The sequence below is a fragment of the Prionailurus bengalensis genome, chromosome X (assembly GCF_016509475.1).
Source record: "Prionailurus bengalensis isolate Pbe53 chromosome X, Fcat_Pben_1.1_paternal_pri, whole genome shotgun sequence".
In the NCBI taxonomy this organism is placed as follows: domain Eukaryota; kingdom Metazoa; phylum Chordata; class Mammalia; order Carnivora; family Felidae; genus Prionailurus; species Prionailurus bengalensis.
The window spans coordinates 58,242,634-58,260,396 of record NC_057361.1 but is presented as its reverse complement, the minus strand read 5'-3'; the positions used below and the strand labels follow the sequence as shown (position 1 = coordinate 58,260,396).

Genomic DNA, 17,763 nt, shown 5'->3' with positions numbered 1-17,763 from the left:
GATGGTAATGAAGAAAAATGTCACACTGTTTGTTGCCTTATCTAAGATCCTCTAAATGGATTTTGTTTCTGAATTTTATCACTTTGGTCCAAATTTTCCAAATTTAGGTCCAAAGTTTCTCATTTATGTACAGGAAAAACAACATAGATGTTTAAGACACTGGAACCCTTTTATAAGCTGGTACAGGGAAACAATTCACAACTCATCGATTATTTTCTGACAATTTTTATGGCATGCAAAATAACAATGGTTTACTCTGAATTAGATATCAATTGTGTTGAAAGTGCATTAAAAATATTACTGCAAGATCCTGAAGTGACTTGCCATAATTAACAGTTAAAAATAAATTCTATCCTGTGTAGTTTTATTTATTTATTTTTTCTGTGTAGTTTTAAGTTTAAGTGCATTTTATTGTATCTTAATTATTTTGAAAACTGGTAATCCATGTATGGTATTTATGGGAAATCATAATAAACAAAAGCAATTTGATTTGACCAGAACACCAGATTCCTCAATCATACCAGACATGAGAGAGTTTATGGTATTTCCTTTTTTCTGGGAACATGATTAGACCTGTGGTGCATTCATATTCATATTATAGTGAAGTATGTTTTAACCAGCATGGCTATAAATCTATTAGGTTGATGTTTCATTAATGCTTATCGTTTATTATTATTTTTTATTTATTTATTTTTAATATGAAATTTATTGTCCAGTTGGTCTCCATACAACACCCAGTGCTCATCCCAAAAGGTGCCCTCCTCAATATCCAGTACCCACCCCCCCATCAACCCTCAGTTTGTTCTCAATTTTTAAGAGTCTCTTACGGTTTGGCTCTCCCTCTCTAACCTCTTTTTTTTTTCCTTCCCCTCCCCCATGGTCTTCTGTTAAGTTTCTCAGGATCCACATAAGAGTGAAAACATATGGTATCTGTCTTTCTCTGTATGACTTACTTCACTTAGCATAACACTCTCCAGTTCCATCCACATTGCTACAAAGGGCCATATTTCATTCTTTCTCATTGCCACGTAGTATTCCATTGTGTATATAAGCCACAATTTCTTTATCCATTCATCAGTTGATGGACATTTAGGCTCTTTCCACAATTTGGCTATTATTGAGAGTGCTACTATAAACATTGGGGTACAAGTGCCCCTATGCATCAGCACTCCTGTATCCCTTGGGTAAATTCCTAGCAGTGCTACTGCTGGGTCATAGGGTAGGTCTATTTTTAATTTTTTGAGGAACCTCCACACTGTTTTCCTGAGTGGCTGCACGAGTTTGTGTTCCCACCAACAGTGCAAGAGGGTTCCCATTACTCCACATCCTCTCCAGCATCTATAGTCTCCTGATTTGTTCATTTTGGCCACTCTGACTGGCATGAGGTGATATCTGAGTGTGGTTTTGATTTGTATTTCCCTGATGAAGAGCGACGTTGAGCATCTTTTCATGTGCCTGTTGGCCATCCGGATGTCTTCTTTAGAGAAGTGTCTATTCATGTTTTCTGCCCATTTCTTTTTTTTTTTTAATTTTTTAACGTTTATTTATTTTTGAGACAGAGAGAGACAGAACATGAACAGGGGAGGGGCAGAGAGAGAGAGGGAGACACAGAATCCGAAACAGGCTCCAGGCTCTGAGCTGTCAGCACAGAGCCCGACGCAGGGCTTGAACTCATGGACCGTGAGATCATGACCTGACCCGAAGTTGGACGCTTAACCGACCAAGCCACCCAGGCGCCCCTTTGCCCATTTCTTCACTGGATTGTTTGTTTTTCGGGTGTGGAGTTTGGTGAGCTCTTTATAGATTTTGGATACTAACCCTTTGTCCGATATGTCATTTGCAAATATCTTTTCCCGTTCCGTTGGTTGCCTTTTAGTTTTGTTGATTGTTTCCTTTGCTGTGCAGAAACTTTTTATCTTCATGAGGTCCCAGTAGTTCATTTTTGCTTTTTAATTCCCTTGCCTTTGGGGATGTGTCAAGTAAGAAATTGCTGCTGAGGTCAGAGAGGTCTTTTCCTGCTTTCTCCTCTAGGGTTTTGATGGTTTCCTGTCTCACATTCAGGTCCTTTATCCATTTTGAGTTGATTTTTGTGAATGGTGTGAGAAAGTGGTCTAGTTTCATCCTTCTGCATGTTGCTGTCCAGTTCTGCCAGCACCATTTGTTAAAGAGACTGTCTTTTTTCCATTGGATGTCCTTTCCTGATTTGTCAAAGATTAGTTGGCCATACTTTTGTGGGTCTAGTTCTGGGGTTTCTATGCTATTCCATTGGTCTATGTGTCTGTTTTTGTGCCAATACCATGCTGTCTTGACGATTACAGCTTTGTAGTGGAGGCTAAAGTCTGGGATTGTGATGCCTCGTGCTTTGGTCTTCTTCTTCAAAATTACTTTGGCTATTCGGGGACTTTTGTGGTTCCATATGAATTTTAGGATTGCTTGTTCTAGCTTTGAGAAGAATGCTGGTGCAATTTTGATTGGGATTGCATTGAATGTGTAGATAGCTTTGGGTAGTATTGACATTTTGACAATATTTATTCTTCTAGTCCATGAGCATGGAATGGTTTTCCATTTCTTTGTATCTTCTTCAATTTCCTTTATAAGCTTTCTATAGTTTTCAGCCTACAGATCTTTTACATCTTTGGTTAGATTTATCCCTAGGTATTTTATGCTTCTTGGTGCAATTGTGAATGGGAACAAATACATTTTAAAGACAGAAGTGAGCATAGCTCAGGGAAACTCAACAGTATGTCTTCTAAATTATATGAGAGAGAGAATCTTAAGCAGGTTCCACTCTCAGCATGGAGCCCAATGTGGGGCTTGATTCCACAACCCTGGGATCATGACCCCAGCTGAAATTGAGTCAGATGCTCAATTAATTGACTGAGCTCTCCACATGTTTCCATGAGTGTTATTTTAGTTTTCATTTCCCTGGTAACTAGTGAAGTTGGGTGTATTTTTATAGATTTATGGGTCATTTGTGTTTTCTCTTCTGTACACGTAATGTTTTCAGTCAAATTTTGTTAAAATGAACCACAAAAGATCATGTGGCAGTTGTAGGTCATTTTCTTGTCAGGGAAAATTGATATAACATCCATCTTTAAAAAAAATTTTTTTAATGTTTATTTATTTTTGAGAGAGACAGGGGCAGAGTGTGAGCGGGGGAGGGGCAGACAAAAAGGGAGACAGAATCCAGAACAGGCTCCAGGCTCTGAGCAAGCTGTCAGCACGGAGCCTGACGTGAGGCTGGAACTCACAAACCACGAGATCATGACCTGAGCCGAAGTTGGACGCTTAACCAACTGAGCCACCAGGCATCCCAATATCCATCTTTTTGTATAAACAGTTCAGTTTCAAGACCAAGAGGAAATTTGTCTCAGTTATATACCCATTTGGGCTAAATAAGTGTAATTCCTTTTCTGTATGCCAGCTCTTCAACTATTTGAAGATATTTATGTCGCCTGGAAAGTCTTCTTCAGATTAAGCATTTTCAGTTTCTTCAGTCATTCCTCATATTCCATGGTTTCTAGTCCTTTCAATGTCTTGTGTGCTGTCCTCTGAACATGCTCTATTGTTTCATGTTATTCCTTAAAGCATGGTACTCATAACAGCACAATTCTTTAGGGTTTATATGATCAGCACAAAACAATCCTTTATAGATTTAGGAGTGATCATTCTGTTATATACTGATGTAGTTAAGATCAAATATGTTTTCCTTTTTTGGGGTGTGTGTGTGTGTGTGTGGCCAGTCGCACTACCCTAGTGATTCATTTTGAGCTTTTTGCCCCCAAAAGACCCTCAGTCTTTTTTTAGTACAAGCTGCTGTTAAGCTACATCTTGCCTGTCATATCTTGGTACAGTTAGTTTTGAAGACTTAAATGCAGGACTATACTTTTTTTTTTTTTAGCAGGTCCCATATCTAACATGGGGCTTGAACTCATGAACCTGAGATCAAGAGTTGCTTGGTGTACTGACTGAGCCAGCCAGGCACCCCTAATAATTTTTTATCTGACATTAATCCTATTGCTACAAACTGGAGATTTCATTTTTATTGCTGATTATATCATCTATCTCAGCTTCTTCATCTAACTCATTGATAAAATTGTTAAATAGGACAGGGCTAGGAACAGAATGCTATGCCATGTAAAACCTCACTTAAGGTTGACATCAGTCTGTTACTCAGCATGCTTTGGTGTGCCTGTGCCACCTGCCTGATTTGTTCTTGTCTCCAAAGTCTAGCAGCTGTCTTATTTTATACTTGGCTTTGGCCCTAGATTTAGAATCTCTGGTTCATCTTTTCAAAGGACTCTTGGGGCTCTTTGTATATGCACTCCAGTTGCCAACTCTCCTGTTCACCATTTTCCCCCCAGTTTTACTGAGATATAATTGACATATAACATTGTGTAAGTTTAAGGTATACAGTATGGTGTGTGTATATATATATGAATGATTACCACAATAAGGTTAGTTAACACATCCATCTTCTCTGTCCTCTCACATAGGTTACAGTGTTTCTGGGATGTGGGGAAATGGGTAAAGGTTGTCAAAGTGGACCAACCTCCTTGACCTTTGAGGCTGCCTTTTGTTTTTTGAGTTTTTTGTTTGTTTTTAGTAATCACTATACACTACATGGAGCTTAAACCCATGACTCCAAGATTAGGAGTCGGATGCTCCTCCCATTGAGCCAGCTAGGTGGCCCTGAGGCTGCTTTCCTGATGTTGAACAAAGTTTGATGCCATATTGTGCTATCCTGCTCTTGACCTATAGCTTCCAGGGATTTCAACTCTGTAGAACTTTTTCTTTCTTTCTTTCCCCTGCCTCCCCTTCCTCCCTCCTTCTTTTTCCTTTCTTTTTTTTTTCTTTTCTTGTTCTTAGAAATACTTTACATACAGTAGAATTCACATATTTTAAATGTACAGGTTGATGCCTTTTTTGGGCAAATGTAACCCATATAAACAACATTTGAATCAAGAAACCGAACATTCTCTGGATGCCTGGCTGGCTTATTTGGTAAAGCATGCAGCTCTAGATCTCAGGGTTGTGAGTTTGAGCCCCACATTGAGTGTGGAGCCTCCTTAAAAAAATTTTTTTTTAAGTAAAGAAAGAAACAGAACATTTTCATCTCAGAAAATTCTGTCATGCCCCTTTGTAGTCAGTCTACCCCTCCCTCCACTCTAGGCAACCACTGTTCTGATTTCTCACTGTAGATTAATTTATAAATGAAATTATACAGTATGTATCCTTTTTTTCTATGCTGTCTTTCACTAAGCATAATTGTTTTTCTTAATGTTTATTTTTGAGACGGGGAAGAGGCAGAGAGAGAAGGGGACAGAAGACCCCAAGTAGGCTCTGTGCTGACAGCCAACAGCCAGATGCTGGGCTCAAACTCACAAACTGAAAGATCATGACCTGAACTGAAGTCAGACGTTTAACCGACTGAGCCACCCTGGTGCCTTGAAGCATAATTGTTTTGAAATTCATCCATATTGTTGCATATATGGGTAGTTGTTTTTTTAGTCCTTTGGTCTCCAAAGTTTAGTGTACCGAATGTGACTGGACGTATTTCCTTACCAGAATCAAGCTGGAAATTCCTTTTTGGTTGGCATGATACTGTCAGCTCCTGCTTCCCCCACACTCCCAGCCACTTGCCCTCCCACACTTTATATAGCTTTTTACCTCCTGTTGAGCTCAGGCTTAGATTTGCTCCAGTCCCTGAGCTGGTACTGTCCAGGGCAAAAAAAGAATAGTAGTAAAGTGGAGTAGGGAAGAGTTTGGTTTGAAGTGAAGTCATACTGGCCATCAGGTTTGAGATTTAACATGCTGGGGACATACTCGAGGCACCTGTTGAGCTTTGGAGCTAGCTGTATCATTTCTGTTTGTCATGATTGTCATGGAGTTAGCCTGCCCTGCATCCTTTTCTAGTCCTCTAGGACCAAGATGCTGCTGAGAAGTACAATACATTGCTGTGAATAGTTCTCTTTGAACTGTGGTGCATGCAGTTCCACCTGACTTCTGCGTTATGAGTCACTGCTTGGATTCCCTTATACCATACCCAGTTTGTCAGTTTGGACCTCCTGGAATATTGTATAAAAAATGATTATCTTTTTGACCACGGAAAATAAGATCTACACTCTGATTTTAGTGTAAGACTAAATCTGTTTGCCTGAGTTTGCCATGCCCTTTTGACACTTTGGATATTTGGCTCTCCTCATTCAAGCCAGTCTGTGCTGGAATACCTTTTCTTAGCCCACAATGAGAATTATAGTATGGTACTCTGAATGGTATTGGCTCATTTTTTCTTTCCCTGCTGTTTTTTAGTTGTGTCAATCTTGGCATATCACTTGCTTCAGGCTTTTCCCTATAGAACTAGTATAGTTGAAAGTATAGGATTTCAAATGAGAAAGCCTGAGTTCAAATCCTAGTTTGCTACTTTTTCTTTGTATCACCTTTGAGAAGTCACTGCACTTTTTAAATTTCAGTTTCTGCATCTTATAAAATAAAAAATGCTCCCTTGCAGAGTAGATTGATGAGTAAATGAGAATGCAGGTGAAAAAGCTTTGAGACTGTAAAGCACTATGCAAATGTTAATTTTATTGTCATTTTTGTTTTTTTCTCACTAAAGAGGTTGCAGATAATCATTGTGACTCGGAGTAAAATCTTGAATTGACCCTGGCAGGTCTTTGAGCTGCTTTGGCTTTCAAATGACTGGTTGAGCTGATGGAGGCCATAGGGAGAGACTTGGCAGGACTTTTGATAGATTTTTTCCATGTTGTAATGGAACCTCCCTTTCTCAAGGATAAGGAAAATGCTTATTTTATATTATTCCATACCTAGGATGCTGTCTACCAAATCAGAATTAATTGGTACTGATTAACATGGCTATCTCAATAGAGTGACCCCATCAGGATGAATCTCATTTAAATTAAATTGACTGAAGTCATGCTGTAAATCATAGTTTATTTCAGCAGCTTGGAAGATAATTTAATTATTTTCTTTCAAAATGTACAATCTTACTTGATAAAACGTTAATACAGCGTGTTGTCTTCAGATCTCGGGAATAGGCTGTATTTATAGAAGCTCTTTTCTGAGCTTCTCCCAGAAGTGTCTCCTTCATAATGTAAGTCAACCATTCAGCTCTGTGATCTCTACTACTTACCTAGCTTTGCTGACTGCGTTTTATCATAAAGCACTGCAGTGCTGTCATTGCCTCAGCTGGTGTCAATCAAGTTGCTCAACTGAATGACATTGAAAATATGTTTTGAAAGTACCAGGATTATACTGACAATGAATTCTATAAAACATTAAGAGAACATCCACAAGTCAGAATTAATGTCTTTACAATCTCATGTATTATGTAACCACAAGTTATAATTAGTATTCTACTAAAATATATTTGAATTTATTTATTTATTTTTTTTTTTAAATTTTTTTTTTTCAACGTTTATTTATTTTTGGGACAGAGAGAGACAGAGCATGAACGGGGGAGGGGCAGAGAGAGAGGGAGACACAGAATCGGAAACAGGCTCCAGGCTCTGAGCCATCAGCCCAGAGCCTGACGCGGGGCTCGAACCCACGGAGCGCGAGATCGTGACCTGGCTGAAGTCGGACGCTTAACCGACTGCGCCACCCAGGCGCCCCAAATTTTTTTAAAAAGGAGCTCAAATTAAAAATTTACATTGGGTTTTTGTTTTCTTTCCAAAAACATTTCAAGAATCTGTTTTTATTTATTTATTTATTTATTTATTTATTTATTTTTCAACGTTTATTTATTTTTGGGACAGAGACAGAGCATGAATGGGGGAGGGGCAGAGAGAGAGGGAGACACAGAATCGGAAACAGGCTCCAGGCTCTGAGCCATCAGCCCAGAGCCTGATGCGGGGCTCGAACTCCCAGACCGCGAGATCGTGACCTGGCTGAAGTTGGACGCTTAACCGACTGCGCCACCCAGGCGCCCCAAGAATCTGTTTTTAAATAATATATGGATACTTAAAAACATTTTTAAACTTTCCTATTTTTTATTGAGGTATAATTGACATACAACATTCTATTAATTTCAGGTCTACAGCATAATGATTTGGTAATTGTACATATTGTGAAATAATGACTACAACAAGTCTAGTTAACATCTGTCACCATGAATAGTTACAAAGTTGTTTTTTTTGTGATGAGAACTTTAAAAAAATTTTTCATGTTTATTTTTTGAGAGGGAGAAAGAGAGAGAGAGACAGCATGAGCAGGTGAAGGGTAGAGAGGGAGACAGAATCCGAAGCAGGCTCCAGGCTCTGTGCTGTCAGCACAGAACTCAATGTGGGGCTCGAACTCAAGGACCACGAGATTATTATGACCCGAGCTCGGTGCTCAACTGGCTGAGCCACCCATGTGCCCCTGTTGTGATGAGAACTTTTAAGATTTACTCTTTTAGCAACTTTCAAATACACAATACAGTATCATTAGCTATTGTTGCCATGCTGTACATTACATCCCCATGACTTACTTTATAACTAGAAGTTTGTACCTTTGACTCCCTTCCCCCATTTTGCACCCCCCACTGCCAGCAACCACCAGTCTGTTCTCTGTATCTATGAGCTTGTCTTTTTTTTAAGATTCCACATATAAGTGAGATTATATAATATATGTTTTTCTCTATTTGACTTATTTCACTTAGCATAATGCCCTCAAGGTCCATCTACGTTGTCACAGATTGCAAGATTTCATTCAGATAAAAAGATTTCATTCTTTTATGGCTGAATAATATTCCATTGTATGTATTCCGCAAATTTTTATCCATTCATCTGTTGATGTTCACTTAGGTTGTTTCCATATTTTGGTTATTATTGTAAATAATACTGCCATGAATGTGGGGGAGCATATATTTTTTCAAGTTACTGTTTTCATTTTCTCTGAATAAATACCCACAAGTAGAATTGCTGGATCATATGGTATGTCTATTTTTAATTTTTTGAGAAACTTCCATACTGTTGTACGTAGTGGCTACACCAGTTTACATTCCCACCAACAGTGTGCAGGGGTTCCTTTTTCTTCACATCCTCGCCAACACTTATTTCTTGTCTGTTTGATATTAGCCATTCTAACAGGTGTGAGGTGCTATCTCATTGTGATTTTGATTTTCATTTCCCTGATGATTAGTGATGTTGAACATCTTTTCAGGTACTTATTGGCTTTCTGTATGTCTTCTTTAGAAAAATGTCTATTCAGATCTTCTGCCCATTTTTAAAGTGGGTTTGTTTGTTTGTTTGCTTTTTTTATTAAGTAATCTGCATCCCACATGGGACTTGAGCTCACAACCCTGAGATCAAGAGTTGCATGCTTTACTAACTGAGCCAGCTGGGTGCCTCTTTGCTTTATGAAGTCTTAATATGAATCTATTTTCTGATGCTTAACTGAAAGTTTTTAATTTAGCAGATTTATTATTGTAGCATGTTAAAAATTCTTTCAAAATGTGCTCTTATAGTATTGTTAAGAATATTAACATTCTTGCTAGTTGATGCTCAGAAATGTAAGAAATTAGAGACGTATAAAGGTTATGGAGACTTCTATTACATGAGTTTGGAAAAACCTCAATTTGATAAGATGGAGGGCATTAATTATGATTTTACATCATGCTTGGGTTTTAAGGAATTCTGTGGCCTAGTAAGATTCAGTTATATGGAATCTGGAACTTAGATTGTTTAGAAAATGGTGGCATCACTTGTACAGATTCAATAACTGGTTAATGTTGTTGGTAATTGGGCATGTCATTTTTTTTTCTCACAAAGTAAGGTCAAGACTTCAGTGCTAGCATGAGTTAGTTATGTCTGTCTAATGCTTAAAAATATTAATAAGTATTTCAATTTTAATGGGTATTCTCAGTCTCCCTTCAGAATTTCTGCATTTTCTAGTTTTGAAGACATTGTTAATTTAAATCTTGCAGTTTTAAGATGACCTATTTGTGAAGTCAAGGCATTTTACTTTCTGACAATGAATGATGATTAAGTTATTAAACAAGTGACTTTAGGGAATGCAAATTTTATTTGAAATTGTACTCTACCCTTACCTAAAAGAAACTTTATCTCCAGTTTGGTTTTACTCTAATGATAATTCAAGTTTCTTCATGCTATATTTATTTTACCAAAGATCTAAGAACAGATTTAAAAATGATTTTCTACTTTTTCCCAATGGTGATAGTTCATAGCACTTGTATCATCCATTGTTATTTCAGAAATTGTTGAAAACCTGATTGTAAGAGATAATTCACCTAGCATACCTGAGGCAATTGAAAGACTCTTCAATGACATAGCAAATATCAACAGGGATTCTATGGCTGAAATACAGGATGCTCAGGTTGGTATAAAAATAATTTTGTTTATGAAAAATTTTTGAAAGATTTTATTTTTAAGGAATCTCTACACTCAATGTGGGGCTTGAACTCATAACCCCGAGACAGGAGTCACATGCTCCACTGACTGAGCCAGCCAGGTGCCTCTGATAAGTTTTGATGATTCACCATTTTAATTATATAAAAAAATAGCCGTTGTGATTAACCATTATAAATACATAGAAATCTGTCTTTGAATTTTCAAGCCTAATGGCTTAAAGACAACTAAAGCAAAGAATAAATTATACAAAGTGGCATAATTAATTGCTCAATTATGTGAAATTTAATGAATATAGAAGTTCAAAGAAGGGAGAGATCAATATAGACTATAGTGGTTGCTGAAAGCTTCATGTGTGAGACTGAACTGGATTTGAGTTACATAAAGACAAGGGGAGGAGGTATATTAGGTAAAGCCAGCAGTATGAATAAAAGTGCATAGATATAAATAAACAAGTTGTGTTCATGGGACAGTCACATAATGTGACTACGTTTTTGGGAGGCAAGGTAGAATGGGATTAGATTATGAGGGGCCTGTAAATGACCCACAATAGTCACATAAGCATAAAACATGCAAGAAAATCCATATCATTGGAGGTGGATGGTATTTTAACTGGCTAAGAAAATGTTTTTCTTGTCCAGGTTGAAGAAATGGCAGTAAACCTATGGAACTGGGCAGTTACCAAGAGAGTAGGTTCAGTTATAAGTGAAGAGCAGAAAGCTAAATGTATGTATACATTCATTTTACAAGGAATATTTTTATTATACATTAGGTTGTGTTCCTGAAGTTTAAATAATATTTTGACTAGTTCATAAATGGGTATTTATTAAAAGAAAAATAAACAAAATGATCTATACATAGAAGTTTCTTAAGCAAACATCTTGAATTTTGTGATTTTTCAGAGGTTAGCTCCTGATTAATAAAAGTTTAAAAGCATCACTGCTTCTTTATCTATTCATCAGTTGATGTACATTTGGGCTCTTTCCATAATTTGGCTGTTGTTGATAATGCTGCTATAAACATCAGGGTGTGTATAAAGAAGCTGTGGTGTATATATACAATGGAATATTACTCAGCTATCAAAAAGAATGAAATCTTGCTATTTGCAATGACATGGATGGAGCTAGAGGGTATTATGCTAAGCGAAATAGAGAAAGACAAACACCATATGATTTCACTTATATGTGGAATTTAAGAAACAAAACCGTGAACATACAGGAAAGAAGAAAAAGAAGCAAACCATAAGAGACTGTTAAATTGGAGGACAAACTGAGGGGTGATGGAAGGAGGTGGGTGAAGGATGAGCTAAATGGGTGATGGGTATTAAGGAGGGCACTTGTTATGATGAGCACTGGGTGTTGTATGTAAGTGATGAATCACTGAATTCTACTTCTGGAACCAACATTGCACTGTATGTTAACTAACTAGAATTTATTTTTATTTTATTATTTTTAAAAAGTGTTTATTTTTGAGAGAGAGAGAGCATGAACCAGGGGAGGGGCAGAGGGAGAGAGAGAGAATCCCAAGCAGGCTCCGCACTGTCAGCACAGAGCCTGATGCAGGGCTCCAGTTCACAAACTTTGAGATCCTGACCTGAGCCGAAATCAAGAGTCGGAGGCTTGACTGACTGAGCCACCCAGACACCCCAAGTAAAAATTTGGAACAAAAAAAATTAAGTGGGAAAAGTGGAGATTACAAATACACATCCATAGAGTGAGTAAAGAGTAAAAGAAAATATATTAATTTATGAATGCAGTTTAACACACACACAAATACACACAAATAAAAGCATCACCTCAAGAAATTGTCTGGTGGTGAAAAACAAAGATGATTAAAGGATGGGAAAATGAGAACTTGACACGTTAAAGGACACATGGATTATCTTTCCTAGAGAAGAGATGATCAGAATCTTCAGGATTCTGAAGGGCTCTCAAATAGTAGTTTCCTTTCTCCATTAATAATAGAATGAGAAATGTTGCTATGTGAGAGATTTAGATTTAAAAATTGGTAAAGAATAGTTTCCTCATGAGGTGGGTTGATGGACTTTGGACTGAGTTACTTGAGAACAATTATAGGATTTTTTTCTACCTGTGAGAGCAAACTAAAAGAACAACAACAAAACAAAACCCCCAAACCAAACTCATGTGCTTGGATGCATTAAATGTGGTCCACTGTCTGGCAGAATTCTAGTGCTTTAGCTAAATGGCTGGGTTAGTGTGCTGGCAGTTTCTCATTTCCAACAGTGATAGTGACAGTTAATGCATTTGTGGAAAGTATATTGCTCCATTATAAAGGATACATCGAGGCAACAAGCCAAAACGTGAATCTCTGGCCTGCTTGGCTTTCTGAAGACAAATGAATTTTGTCTGCATGCAGCAAATGGAATTCATTGCTAAGTATTTATGTTTATGAATATAAACCAAACTGTATACAATTTCATTGTAGGTCTAGGGTCATTAATTAGTGGTTAATACAGTCAATAATATACTTACTCATTAGTCTATTCCTCTGTTAGGATGCTTAGAGAATAGGTCTACCTCTGTAACTGTCGGATAAATATGGATATCATTGCTCCTAGGAGTCTTGGGTCTTGTAGTTATGGGGAGAGAAGAGTTAGAAGTTTATCTGTTGAAGAAACATAGTACATAGTTGAACTGTGTGATACTAAAATGCATTAATTCTAAACTCCTACAATTCTGCCTATCAAGGAACATTGTTGTAGCTATTTTTCACTACTTGTCAAATAGAGATTTGGTAGATGGATCTCTCCCAGAGAGGGAAAATAATTGAGAGATCAGGTTCCTTGAGAATACCAAAGAATTAGTAAACTTTCGAAAAATAAAGGAAACATTTTCAAAACTGGAAATGTAAGACAATGTAAATACATGATTAGGAATTAATTTGATGAAAATTTTTTTTCAGAAACCACTTTATTAAAGGATGAATAGAATGTACATTTCATGATGAATAATAAGAAACTGACTTTAATTACCCCATAATTTCACCTGGGCAAATCTCTTTTTCAATGGAATATTAATTGAAAATGGTGTTAGTATAGGTTGAATGGCTGCTGAGATCATCTAACATCAGGGCAACTAGTTCAGTTACTTGTGAAGTCATCTTTATTGTTTTTTAATTTTTATTTACTTTTGAGAGAGAGAGAGAGAGAGTGGAGGAGGGGCAGAGAGAGGGGGACAGAGGATCTGAAGCCAGCCACATGTGGAGCTCAAACCCACGAACCGTGAGATCATGATCTGAGCCGAAGTTGGACACTTAACTAATGAGCCACCCAGGTGCCCCTGAAGTCATCTTTAAAACGTGGACATGTTGTCTGATGAGAGAAACTGTGTAAATAAAGAGCTTACAGTTATTCAGACTTTCCTATTTTCAGGGGAAATGAACTGTATGAAGAGGATATATATTTTTTCTGAGTTATACCTCAAGAACTTTTACATCATCTATAGAAAAGAATATATTTAGACAGATTCACAGTTTAGGGGAATAATCTAAAACTATGCCCGGGGTGCCTGGGTGGCTCAGTTGGTGAAGAGTCCAACTTTGGCTCAGGTCATGATCTCATACTCTTTGAGTTTGAGTCCCACATCAGGGTCTGTGCTGACAGCTCAGGGCCTGGAGCTTGCTTCAGATTCTGTATCTCCCTCTCTCTCTGACCCTCTCCTGCTCACACTCTGTGTGTCTCTCTCAAAAGTAAATAAACATTAAAAAAAATAAAAAAAACCAAAATTATTCTAATGTTCAGAAATTTTGTCAGATGTTGAATATCTTTAGATTCCAATTGTACTTAGAATTATTTTGCTGTCAGCATGGTACATACAAGAGCATCAAATGGAATCAGGTGTCTTTAGTAAGTCTTCAGAATTTAAGACCTGCAGAAATTAAAATTTGAAAATTAAATATCTGATTGGAGCATTAAGCAAATAATTCATTTGATAATTATCAGGTCATTTACTTTTGATAATTGATTTTTTTCAAAAAGACTTTAAAGTTACTACTTTAACAACAAAAGTGCTTGCACTTTGCTCCTCATTTCTTTTTGTAAGTGTATATAAAAGGAGAATGAATGTTTTGTGTTTATGGGCATCTAATTACTGTTTTGCAGTACGGCATGTTGCTTGCAAGTTGGTGTGTATGTGTGAAGGCTCAGCTGCTTCAGAAGATGCTATTCGAAGACAGATTTTGGTAAGTCCGATTTAAATGAGGAGAAAGTGCAGATGCAATGAGATAGTCGTTACTCCTTATGAAGATGGTTAAAGTTAGTGTGAACCTGGAAGGGGGTTATATCCTTTAGTGCTATCCATGTTCCTTTTAGGATAATTATACCTATTACAATTAAAGGTCTCAGCAGTACTATTGTCATTACAGTGATTCAGTGGACTAAATGTTGAACTTAAATTCAGGATTTATGATAAGTAAAAAAAATAATAGTTCTCTGCTCCATCCTTCCCACCTGTCCTGCTCCCTGGAAGTAAGTATATTTTTTTAGTGGAAAATATTTTTCCAGTGTTGTAAAACACTATTTTATTGAAAAGCTCAAGTGTATGCACAAAGATAGTACAATGATTCCCCCATTTACCCATCGCTCAGCTAGAATAACCTCCAATTCCTGATCACTCATTTTTTCTATATCTCCTCCAACAGCAAATCCCTGGCCCTGTGGATTATTTTGAAACAAATCCAAAATACAGCACTTTGTTCATAAATATTTCAATATGTGTCTCTAAATGACAAGATGTCTTTAAAAAAATTTTTTTAATGTTTTATTTTTATTTTTGACAGAGAGTATGAGTGGGGGAGGGGCAGAGAGAGAGGGAGACACAGAATCCAAAGAAGGCTCCAGGCTCTGAGCTTTCAGCACAGAGCCCGATGTGGGCCTTGAACTTCCAAACTGTGAGATCATGACCTGACCCGAAGTCAGATGCTTAACCAACTGAGCTTACCCAGGTGCCCCTAAGGTGTCTTTTTAAAACATTTTTTTAATGTTTATTTATTATTTTTGAGAGAGAAAGAGTGTGAGCAGGGGTAGGGCAGAGAGAGAGGGAGACAGAATCTGAAGCAGGCTCCAGGCTCTGAACTGTGAGCCCAGAGCCTGCCGCAGGGCTCGAACTCACAAACCATGAGATCATGACCTGAGCTGAAGTCGGACGCTCAATCAACTGAGCCACCCAGGCGCCCCTAAGGTGTCTTTTTATTCAGACAAACCCAATGCCCATTATCACACCTGCTAAAATTTAACAAAGATTTCCTAAAATAATCAAATATCCAGTCTTCCCCTTCTGGCTGTATGCTCCCACATTCTTACTTTCTCATTTGTTCTTGCTCACTTCTTTCTCTCCCTCTTTCCCGTTGTTTTCTTAGAACCAGAATTAAAGAAAGTCCACATCTTGTGTTTTGTTAATATGTCTCTTTTAATCTACATGTTTCCCCTCCTGTTTTTAATCTGTTGAAAAATTTATTTGTTGAAGAAACGAGATTGTTGGTACTATAGAGTTTCTTAAATTCTGGATTCTGATGACTGTATCCTTATGGTGTCATTTAATATAGTCCTTTGTTCCCTGTTTTTCCTGTAAACTGGCAGGTAGATTTAGAAACTTGATCTGATTCAGGTTTGATTTTGTCAAAAATAATTCATAGGCAATATGGTGTACTTCCATCAGGAAGCACCAATGTCTGTTTGTCTCTTTTGTGTTAGTGCCCTTTGATGATTATTGTCCTTAGATCCATTATTTCTGTAGGTGTTTGCATATTCTACTTCTATATTCCTTCTTTGTTTATTTACTGGAATAGAGAGACACTTTCCCTCATCAACTATTTGGCTACCTTGAAGTATACCTTTATAAGAAAGGGCGGTCTTGACTCTTTCCCTTTATTTAGCAGTTTTCATAACAATGACTTATTTCTCTAACATCCTTAAATGATACTCACATAGATTTTTTAAAAGTTTCGTTGTGAACTCATGGATTTTTAACATTTTTAATGCATTTCAATCCATTGTAATTATTCTTATTGAAGCACCTATCTTTGGCCAGAAGGAGCCTCTGGAAGTGATTCTGAAGCCTTTTGACACTACTCCAGTAATCTTTAATAGTAAAACTGAAATAATAATCACATAAAATTTGATTTCTTTTTAAAAAATTTTTATTTATTTTTGAGAGAGTGACAGAGCACGAGTCAGAGAGGGGCAGAGAGAGAGGGAGACACAGAATCCGAAACAGGCTCCAGGCTCTGAGCTGTCAGCACAGAGCCCGTCGCGGGGCTCAAACCCACAAACTGCAATATCATGACCTGACCTGATGTCGGACACTTACCCGACTGAGCCACCCAGGCTCCCTAAAATTTGATTTCTAATGTGACAAGATGTCCAGGCTCATCTTGTGTAGTTCTTGCCCTAGAGCAGAAATTATTCATTCTTTGAAGGAGCCCTGTTTCCTTTTAGTGGAGAATGTTATTTAGAAACCACAATCTGGAAATTACAAGTGCTCATTGCTATTGCATTGGTCATTGTTCCTAGACCTTTTTACTGGACATAGATATGAAATACATATTTTTTGAAAGGGAAAATATATGATGAATTCATAGTGATATTTCCAGTGATATTTAGGATTATAGGATTTTACTTAGCTTCTTAATTTTATATTTGTGTCTCTTTTCCTAGTCCTGACAGTATTGGTGCCTAACAACATTAATATAGTGAATAACTGGTTTTATCAAAAAAATGTATGGTAGTTTTATAAGATAGCAATGTCGATAATAAAGAATGATTTCTAAAAATAGTTCAAGAGATTTTTTTGCACTGCTTTTATTCTTAGGATCTGTTTCACTAGGGGTGTATAGTCAAAGTATTGTTTTAATATTATTGAAATATTGTTTTAAAAGTACTTGAAATAATTTCCTTTTCTGTGATGAAACTATAGATTGACTTGATACATAGTTAGATTCATTTATTTTTGTTTGCTCTTGCTTTTTAGCTGTTGCTTTTTTTCTGCCATTTTGATTGAATATTGTTTTATAATTGTGTCAAATATTTACATGGTTCCAAAGTCGAATCTACTAAGGGAAGTATATTCAGTTAAGTCTAGCCTCCATCTGTGTCCTCTCCACCCTGTTCCCTCCCTTCCCCTGTGGATAGCTATTTTTGTTTATTTTATTGTTTATCCTTTTGTTTTTTTATTTTTATTTATTTATTTATTTTTTAATTTTTTTTTTCAACGTTTATTTATTTTTGGGACAGAGAGAGACAGAGCATGAACGGGGGAGGGGCAGAGAGAGAAGGAGACACAGAATCGGAAACAGGCTCCAGGCTCTGAGCCATCAGCCCAGAGCCTGACGCGGGGCTCGAACTCACGGACCGCAAGATCGTGACCTGGCTGAAGTCGGA

General features: G+C 37.2%; 1 protein-coding gene across 1 annotated transcript in view; it reads left to right on the top strand.

The window, feature by feature from the left end:
* TEX11 (testis expressed 11) overlaps window positions 1–17,763 on the top strand; it is a 243,368-nt gene that overhangs the window by 897 nt on the left and 224,708 nt on the right. Inside the window, exons 3-5 of the mRNA XM_043569958.1 lie at window positions 10,214–10,335; window positions 11,009–11,093; window positions 14,488–14,567. Coding sequence (XP_043425893.1) covers window positions 10,214–10,335; window positions 11,009–11,093; window positions 14,488–14,567 — 287 coding nt within the window. The remainder of the gene's footprint in view (window positions 1–10,213; window positions 10,336–11,008; window positions 11,094–14,487; window positions 14,568–17,763) is intronic.